The sequence below is a fragment of the Castanea sativa genome, chromosome 6 (genome assembly GCF_040712315.1).
Source record: "Castanea sativa cultivar Marrone di Chiusa Pesio chromosome 6, ASM4071231v1".
Taxonomy (NCBI): domain Eukaryota; kingdom Viridiplantae; phylum Streptophyta; class Magnoliopsida; order Fagales; family Fagaceae; genus Castanea; species Castanea sativa.
This window is the reverse complement of record NC_134018.1, coordinates 26,452,267-26,462,469: the sequence shown is the minus strand read 5'-3', so window position 1 is coordinate 26,462,469 and position 10,203 is coordinate 26,452,267. Positions and strand designations below refer to the sequence as shown.

Below are 10,203 nucleotides of genomic sequence, written 5' to 3'. Positions count from 1 at the left end.
GTTATCCCAACACAACCATAAAAAGAACATTATTCTAGGCATTGTAGAAGCTTTCTAGATCCACTCACAAGAAACAGGAGATGGGTTTAAAGGATTTAACCCTTTGGCTAACAAATGTGCAAATTTAAGAGAGAATGAGGCATCTTTTGAGTAGGCCCAGCAAGAAACATCCTCAAAGTTTGAGTTCATAGAAAATGGGATAGCTTGAATCTATTTGCACACATCCTTAGGTAATTCTATTGAGAGCATACACTGAAACTAATTACTCCCTTGATCTTTGATGTCAACCACCAACAGACTAAGCTCTTCTCGAGTTAAAGGTCCTTGGACACAGGATCTCAAAGGTCCAATAGAAAGCTAGAAATCTTACCAAAGATTCGTGGAAACACCATTTCTAATCACCCACCTAAGGCCACTTTTGAAAATAAAGCCCCCCTTTTCATACTTAGTCCATGTCCTAGAACAGGGGAGTTACCTACCCCTTTCAGATATCCTTGCATGGGTGAAATATTTTCTCATCAGCATTCTTGCCCAGGGTGCCTCTTGCTCATTAGCTAACCTCCAGCAAAGCTTAGCAAGGATTCCTCATTCCTTGGTCGCATTCCCATAATACCAAGTCCCTCGAGATTCTAAAGTACCCCATTTGACCATGTGAAATTTCCTCTTTTCTTGCGTTGATCCCCATAGAAAGTCTCTATTCAAATTCTCCACTACTTCACACACTTCAACTGGAAGAGCATAACTTTGCATGTAGTACTCCACAAAAGGAGTAGTGGTAGAACTAATGAGAATTCTCTTGACTTTTGTTGTGAATTCAATTTACTGAATTTGAGGTTATAATGTCTTTTAAAACATTAATATCTCTTAATTCTGGATTTCTTAAACATTTAAATTTTACTAGTTGACCAAAGGAAGATGTTGCAATACCTTCAGTGTCTGTAGTAAAAGGATACATTAGAAACATGAAAGGATTACCAATATTACTTTATCAGTCATGTTTTTAATTAAGACAAATGGTGTTTTGAAATAAACATTATCTTGACAAATACACACACACATATATATATATAAGTTGAGTTCAAGTTACACTTAGTGTAACTCTAAGCAATGTTACATTTGTTATTAAATTCATATTTTGGAAATATTATCATTAGATTACATATTTTATATGTTTTATTCATTATTTTAAATTACAAAAACTTGAATTTAAACAATCGACTGATGATATAGTTATTGATATTCAATCACCTTGAAATTTTGCAAGTATGGAGAATACACAAAGATAATATAATCCAACGGTGGATTTGTCAAACTTGGCATCCTATTAAAAAGTATTGAGTAGTGTAACATTGCTTAGAGTTATGTTACACCAAGTGTAACTTGAACCTGACCGTATATATTAGAAAATTCCAAATAGTCAATTATACTTAATGATGGTCTTTACACTTTTGTGAGAGACCACACTCCCGGCCCATTTTGGAATTGATTGCATTTGGGCCAAATCCACATGAATGGGTGGAGTCGTGTTATTACCTCTCAAAATGGAGATTCGACTGATTACATTTTTCTTTTTAGATTAAGAGTTTTATAATGAAGTCATCACTTATTTAATTATTGAGAAAAGAAATAAAAAAACCATAATTGAAAATTTCATCATTTTATTAATTTGAGAATGAATTTACATTGATTATAGGAAATTATAAGGCTTTAGTCCTAGATACAATCTAAGATAAAGTACATGACTTTATTTTCTACTCTACACTCACAAAATTTCAATTCAAAAACAAAGAAACTAAAAATCCATGTGCGAGTGTATGAGAGGAATTTGCGCAGGGATTGGTGCTATGTGCAAGCATGTGTGAGAGAAATTTGCTAGCTGAAATGTCGAAGATCGTAGAGAAGAACAAGATATGTAAGCGTAAAGATGAGGATTGCAAGAAAGTTGTCACTATAAGGGCACAGTGAATCTGAATTCCCACACACCAATGCTTGGTAGGGACTTTCATAAATATATATATATATATATATATATATATATATATATATGTATATATGTATGTATGTATATTGAATTTGTACACAATGAAAGGCAACTTATGGGTCCTTAATTCTAAAATATCCTGAATAGTCACTAATGGATTGTTGGCTCTTGGATATGACATTTCAATCTGAAGTCCCCACCAAACATTGGTGTGTGGGGATTCAGATTCATTGTGCTCTTATAGGAACTTTCCTGTAATCCACATCTTTACGCTTACAAATTTTGTTCTTCTCTACAATCTTCGACGTGTCCGCTAGCAAATTCCTCTCACACACACTTGCACATAGCACCAATCCTTGCACAAATTCCTCTCACACACTCGCACATGAATTTTTGGTTTCTTTGTTCTTGGATTGAAATTTTTGTGAGTGTAGAGTAGAAAATACTTCTATTAATTTGGTACGGGTTGTAGATATTTTTTATGTAAATTTATTTTGTACTTTTTTAATTAAAAACGTGTCACGCTATTAAAAAATTGTTAAATCATTGTTCCGTTAACCATGTAAGTAACACTACTTACAATAGTTAGTAAAATGACTAATATAACTCAATTTTAAAACTTGAAGAACCAATTATGCTCGCTTGAAACTTGAAGAACCAATTGTACACAAGGTAAACTTGAAAAACTAATATCATAGTCTCATCATTTTTTTAGTAAAAAATAAACCAGTATTTTTTTTTTTCAAAGTTCTAGAGTTTCTACATTCAAATTAGATTAAAAAGTCGCTTGATGCTGACCCAAAACTTGGACTTTTTATTTTTTTAGTATATACTACACACACACACACACACACACACACACACACACATATATATATATATATATATATATCTTACCCTATTTTTACTGGGTATTCCTTCCCCTTTTTAATTGACCGAGAAGTAAAGAAAAAAATACAAAATGAATGACCGTCTCACTGCAAAAAGATTTTTGAAAAAACAATTATACTCTCTAGTAAACGTCATACTCCTTATTCATGTAATCCGGTCTGGAGCTGTTTGATTATTACCAGACAAATCAGTCTCAAAAATTTCTCAGGTTGATTCAATTACATAATAGAGTTTAATATTTCGGACAAGAATAGATAATAAATAAAGTCATAACAAAGAGAATGATATAATAAAAAAGGAATGAAGCAAAACCCAATAAAGGTCAACGTATGCTTTCAATATATTTGCATACGTTTCTAGAGTAAAAGGATGTGGGGACCAGCACTAGGAGTATACCAAGGTTGTAGTTTCTGAATAGGAATGATTATCAACTGTCATGTCTATACTAAATTTTTATAACATTCATACATGTAGAGTTTTTATGCTTGCGAACTCATATGAAGCACTTTGCTGGCCTGGAGAGTGAGGACATATATATATATATATATATATATAAAATATAAATTGTGGCCCTTCATCCATTAAAGACAAACCCACGGACATCGGTTCCCCGAAACTGTGATTTGAGATGGCTACAGGTTTGAAATCACCTCTGATAAAAAGCTTTACCGTATTCCAAGGTTATGCAGCAAGCCACCACCCTTTCTTGCCAGTGAGGTCGGTCGTGCATCCCAGATGCCTCAACCAGCTCCCAGGATCACCAGGCTTGAGAACAGTGGGCTCCCCAAGCTTCCCCTCTTAGTCCTCACTTACTTGCCTCACATTTCGTGCAAAATAAGAGAAACAAAGACGCCAAACAACACACAGAAAATTTATAAATTAAAAAAAAAAAAAATTTAAAAAAAACCATGTTCTAACAACCCAAAGGTTAATAAACAACCCGTTAGTTAACGCCTACGATAGTAAGTTTGGTCCAGACTTCCAAAGTTTCATCTGCCATCCATTGGCAGCCAACCCAAACATTTGACACATAATACCGTCATCCCTCAAAAGGTCCTCTTAGTTAGCAAAGTAAACAAGTTCGGCCATTCAATACAAAAGTAGGCAAACATCCCTCCCCAAAGAAACACAAGATAATTCTTCAATATTAAGACCACAAAGTTCCAAAGCAACACTTCTGAAATGGATATCACACCTAAAATATCCAAATTAATTTATGGCACAGACCGGATAACAGAACATTAGTGAAAGCCATTGATGTACAAAATCATTCAAGTTATGAACTCAAAATTTACGGTATAAATTGGAAGGTGGAATCCAACATGCTGAGTTTAAAGCATGCTCTATACTTTCACAACATATAATTTTGAAATTTTCACACCCCAGACCTATAACAATCAAAAATCTATGTACGGCATTTGGTGTGATCAGAAATTTTTCTAGCAACGACTAGCATCTGGTTCAATATCAAGAGACAATCTTGTTAAAAAGAGAACCTAGCACTCCTGTGGCTTAGTATCTTCAAAAAGTTGCACGGCTTAGTATCTTCAAAAGTTGCACAGTGTGTATTTGGCAAAAATTATTTTTGCTAACTTATTTTACTATTCAGCTAATTTTTGCTACTATTTCAGCTAACTTTTACCTTTATCTATAGTCCTTTTAGCAAAAAGTTTTCAATTTTAGCAAAATAAGTGGATCCTACACAGACCCTACGTATGTGTTTGGCAAAAATAATTTTTGCCAACTTATTTTACTATTCAGCTTATTTTTACTACTATTTATGGCTTTACTGCACTTTTTGATACTATTCACGAGTCTCACTGTGCTATTTCAATTAACTTTTACCTTTATCTATAATACTTTCAGTAAAAAAATTTCAGTTTCAACAAAATAAACAAATCCCAAACAAACCTATATACTTCATAACCACAATGCAGAAATTTGAACTTGGTAACTAACTGAAAATCACAACAGACAGGGGGGGGGGGGGGGGTGTCTGATCGTTAATACAGATGTACAATTAGTATCTTGGAAGCTAAATACTACTCCACACAGATACTTGGATGAAGAGTATTGTATCAAGGACCAAAAGCATTAAAGCAGTGCCAGCCTTTTTAAACTGAACATGTAGATAGATCAAAGTACATTGAGCGGAAGCAAAAAGCAGCAAAGATAGCTATGCATAAGCACTCAAGGACTCCAGACTCTCATCACAGCACTGATAAGCAAAGACTCACATTTATTAGGTCACAACATTCAGACAGCAAGTTACAACTATAGATCCCTCGGGCATCCGTATCAGATAGCCAATGCATGTAAAGTCCAATGAAAGGGTCACAAGCAACTATATTGATAAAGCAGGCTCCTTTTTTAAAACAATTAAACTTCCACAATCACCACCACGGGCCAAAAACTAGAATTAAATACTGCCATTGGCAATGAGCCTGCGGTTCCCACAAGACGATCCCATCACAATTCAAGCCCCAACCAAAACAAATCCATATTGCACAAACATACTAAACTTAGACACATTAAGATGAACAGAATACGTAAAGCAATCTATAGAAGAAAGACTTTCAAAAATCGAACAGAATGGATAAAAAAAAAAATCCAACAAGCGTCAGCACACACCAACCCCTTAACAATTCTACAGTCAAAACAGCACACGCTAGTAAGGTCAAAACAGTTTGGGACCACTAGTTAATTGATCAGCACCATACAACAGATGCTATTTTATCAGGCAGGTAGTGATACCTTTACCTGCAGACTTCTTCAGAACCAAACATACTAACATTTTTTTATGGTTAATAGCAAACTTCTCCCACCTATGGTATAGTACTAATTCAATTTGCCAGCATGCAGTTCACAAGAAGCAATTTACTAACCTAAGATTAGCATTTGTTAAATTGTGCCACTACATAAAACAGTGCAACCATCAAATACCACAAAATAAAAAAGATAACATAGATAGGAAAAGTGCCATTTTTCTTGACCACACAAGGATAAAATGTTACTTCTCTAATCACAGGTGTGTACCATGTCACTTTTTCTTAGGCTATGCGATTTGCAAAAGTATTGATGGGGTAGTCACTTTTTAACTAACAGGTTGGCAAACCAAATTTGCTCAATAGAAAAGGTGGAGAAGTGCAAATCACCCTTCTATTGATAATCTGTAATATAATACGTACATAATACATCCATCACATATTTAGTTGTATTTATACCTTTTATTTTTATTAGTCGTATTAATACACATTTTTTAGCCCAGTTAAACAACTAGATATGGGTGGGCAAGCCATACCAAAATGAAGGAAAATGTTTGCACTTAAAAAATATAAAAACCAAGCATACACATTAGTAAAGAAGAGCAAAAAAAATAATGTCAATAATTGTATTACTAAAACTATATTATTAAAAAAAGCCCAGATGGCACATTGGGCCCTGATAGAAGTACAGAACTAGTCTAACTCAGTTGCTTTGACTACAAGCACTCAGAAAAACAGCACATTATAAAAGGTGCAGACGAAGGGGCTGTAAAGGAACAGCTAATACATTCATCACACTCTGCAATCACGCAATCACCAGAACCACATAAAGCATCAGCGCCCAATAAGCTGTCATACACCTGAATCAACATCCATTCACAACTCAATACATCAATCAACATCCATCATGCAAAACAAAGTTCATTTCTAACTCAAAGCAATAATCAAAACAAACTACAAAGCAATATTATACCTTTTTGGAGCACCACTAAAAGAAACAGCTCATATGTCTTTCCTAACCACAAACAAAAACAAAGATGGTGTGATGCAGGATTCAAAACAAATTAAAAGCAACTACCAGGAAAACAAAGCAACCACAATCATAACTAGACAAATATAAGGCATATAATAAATCATGATAGGATCATGATATTAAAATGAAAACAATGGAAACACATCAGGAGGTAAATTTCATTCTCTTTAAAACAGTAACTGGAAAATCAATAAACTTAAAGCAATTATATTTAAATTTCAATGAAAAACAAACAAAAATCTATAATTAACACAAATGACCAATCATCAGCAACTATATTAAAATTTTCAATAAATTAATGCATAATTAGAACCAGAAATTATATTCAAAATGTTTTATCAATATGCATGGCTAAGGACATATATTGATATGTATTGAATATAAAGTTAACAAGATATTGCCCATTTACTAAGTAAAAGATGGGCGCCAGCCAATATTGGAATTTTGCAATTCTTTTTCCATCAATCAAGTCCAATTGGTTCATATGACCTTTCGCCATACTATTTAACTACACCAACTTTAATCTTCAAAGCTTTTTCTTTATCTACAATTATGATTATTTTAAATGGAAAAAACCCAGCTACAAATTAAAAAAAAAAAAAAAAAAACTGTCAAGAAGATCATCCATGCTCAATAGTAGATGGTACACTGATCAATGTGAAAACTCTTAGACCCTCCATTTGAAGCACACAAATAATCCTATGCAAAATTACACGCAAACAGAAGACAATTCAAGTTAATTATAATTAGGTTTTAAGTCCAGCCCACTCTGAAAATCAGATAACGTCCACAAAATAAAGGCATCTAGCTAAATTAATGAAAACAACAATACACTGAATTTCAGTTGTGACAAGCCAAATTCTGGACATATAAATGTCAATATAATTAACCGCCACAACCTAATTACAGATTAGATGATTGACAAACCACCTCACAGGAAGCAAGATACTTAAATCTTTTTGATGAATAATTGGTATAAAAAAGCAACTACACCTTATCTACATCTTGACCTACAAAATTTCAGCACTCAGACTTGCAAACCAGAACTATTAGAGAACTCAAAAACAGTCCATTTCTACAGGCAACACCAGTCCATAACAGAAATCATCAATTATGGACAAACAAAACCAGATTACAAATAAGTCATGATACCACCAAATTAATGATGAATATCAAGTGATGGTACACTTCGATATAATTCTTACAATGAGTGTGCTGGTTTAAAAAGTTAAACCATTTGATAATCAGTATTCAGCATCTCAGTTCAGGTTGAAAAAATGTGTCATTATACCAGTTAATTTCATGCCAAAAACCATAAATAAGTTAATTTTTAAATATCCACAACCCCAATAAAGTGCTGATACACAATCATTGTAATTACAAAACATGCAAAGTCAGCAACAATCGCTGCCAAAAGAACCACATACAAAAATACCTGATCGTACAACACTTATCAATCAGGAAACACTTGAGTACCAAACAAACCACTTAGACTACTGGCAAAGCATACAAAACAAACAAGTGCAAAAACACACACAAAGAGGCACAAACACACCATACACAATCCAGATCACACAAAACCCAGAACAAATTGCATAGCAAACACCAGTAAGGAGAGGGGCAACAAGCACAATCATAACATTGCATCAAGTCAGTCTAATCAATAACCAGATAAAGCAAAATATGAATAAAACCCTAGCAGATTAAACATGGAAAAAGAACTAAACAAATGATTGTTTACCTCAGAAGTAATGTGGGACATTGGGGTACATTACCCCGGCGCCAGGTGGAACTCTTGGCACTGGTGAGGTCCCGGTCCCTGGCTGGTGGTGCTGATTCTGATACCCAGATGAGGAGGACAAGCTATAATGCCCACTCTCTGGATACCCACCAGAGGGAATTCCCACCGAAGTAGGCGGCAATCTATACAAAGAAGAAGCCCCACCAACACCAACACCAGCACCTACACCAACACCAACACCAACACCCCCAGAGCCGCCTCCGCTGCCACTTAATCCCACTCCAGCTCCACCCAATCCAGCACCAGTCCCACCAATGCCACCATACCCACTATACGGCCCACCATACCCACCAGCGCCACCCAGAGACGAAGGCACCTGATTATTCACGGAGGACGGATGATGATGATGTCCTATAGGCTGCGGCGGCCCACCGTGAAAGCCACCATACGATCCAATTCCACCCGGCCCAGGATACTGCGACCCGGGAATGGAACCCATTCCCATACCATCATTCCCAGCAGCCCCACCAACAGGGCCAGGAACCTGAACCCCATCACCTTGCTTCCCTTTCTTGCCATCCACATTAGCCAATTTACAATTCAATTGCTTCCCATCAATAATCTTGAGAGGATTAGCCAACGCAGCCTGTGCCCCCTCGGGATTCTTGTAAACAAAAAGCGCAAAACCCTTCGACTTACCTGTAAATCTATCGAACCCCAACGGGCCTTCCTCGATCTCCCCATAGGACAAGAAGTGAGAAAGAAGCTTATCGGGAGACATGTCATGCGGGACCTCCCAAACGTAGATCTTGCGTGACGACACGTCGGTGGAGTTGGTGGTCGACGAGGAATTCCCGGCGGCGGCGAGCTGCGTGACGGTAACGCGGCCGTCGATGCGTTTGCTGGGCTCTTTGAGGGCGAGGAGCGCGCCGTCGACGTGCTTGAAGGTGACGAAGCCGTAACCCTTGGATTTTCCAGTCTGCTTGTCGAGAATTACTACGGCTTCCTCGAGTTCTCCGTAGGAAGAGAAGAGGCTGCGGAGGCCTTCGGTGGTGGTATCCCAACCCAGCCCACGGATGAAGAGCTTGCGCTGGGAAGAGTCGGAGTCGGCCAGAGATCGGACGGCGTCAAGGACGTCCACGTGGCGCGAGGCGGCGTTGGCTACGATGTCGATGAGTTTGCCCTTGTCGACGATGCGGTCCACGATCTTACGCACGTCTTCAGGTGTGAGTTTCGGGACGGAGGGGTCCAAGTCCGAGACGGTCAGACCGACGCCATTTTCGTCGAGCTTTCGCTTCTTAGTAAGGTCCATTGGAATTTCTTTCTTTAAAAGAAGAAGGAGAACGAACAAAAGAAAACCCTAACCCTAACCCTAACACGCAGAGTGGGAGGGGAGTCTGCTACTGCTACTGCTAGTGTCAGGTACACGCTGTTAAGGCCTCCTCTCTTTCACTCTATATTTATAGATTTTTTTTTTTTTTTTTTGAGCCAGCATTAGTAGGGTTTTTTTTTTTTTTTTTTTTTTTTTTTTTTTTTTTTTTTTTATGAATTGGGCTTGCTATTGGTAGAGGGGATGTTCTAAAATTTGGGCTTACTCACTTATTCGAGTCCACACTAGTCGGTTAGGTTTTTTTTTTTTTTTTTTTTTTTTTCTCTTTCTCTCTCTCTCTCTCTATTATAAGGAATTGGATAATTTTTTTATTTAAATTTTACCTCTAATTATACTTTGCACCTTAAATTTTTAGAATGCATGGTTATTACCTTAAACTATACTCATGTTTCACTTTGCACC

The 10,203-nt window shown here is 36.5% G+C and overlaps 1 protein-coding gene across 3 annotated transcripts; it reads right to left on the bottom strand.

Annotated features, from left to right (window-relative positions):
• Positions 1-6,249: 6,249 nt before the first annotated feature.
• Positions 6,250-9,867, bottom strand: LOC142638130 (UBP1-associated protein 2C). 3 transcript variants are annotated; one of them, XM_075812128.1, is made up of 3 exons: positions 8,412-9,867; positions 6,611-6,652; positions 6,250-6,497 (listed from the first exon to the last, which is right to left on the bottom strand). In XM_075812128.1, exon 1 carries the CDS (start codon positions 9,721-9,723, stop codon positions 8,413-8,415), a length of 1,311 nt encoding a protein of 436 aa, XP_075668243.1. In that variant the 5' UTR covers positions 9,724-9,867; the 3' UTR covers positions 6,250-6,497; positions 6,611-6,652; position 8,412. The 3 variants fall into 3 exon arrangements, with proteins under 3 accessions (XP_075668243.1, XP_075668244.1, XP_075668245.1); XM_075812129.1 differs by having other exon boundaries at positions 6,611-6,647; positions 8,412-9,856; XM_075812130.1 differs by lacking the exon at positions 6,611-6,652 and having other exon boundaries at positions 8,412-9,856.
• Positions 9,868-10,203: the final 336 nt, after the last annotated feature.

Bases quoted from the DNA above. Each gene is read 5' to 3' on its own strand.
- LOC142638130 (XM_075812128.1), bottom strand. From the start codon at position 9,723: ATGGACCTTACTAAGAAGCGAAAGCTCGACGAAAATGGCGTCGGTCTG.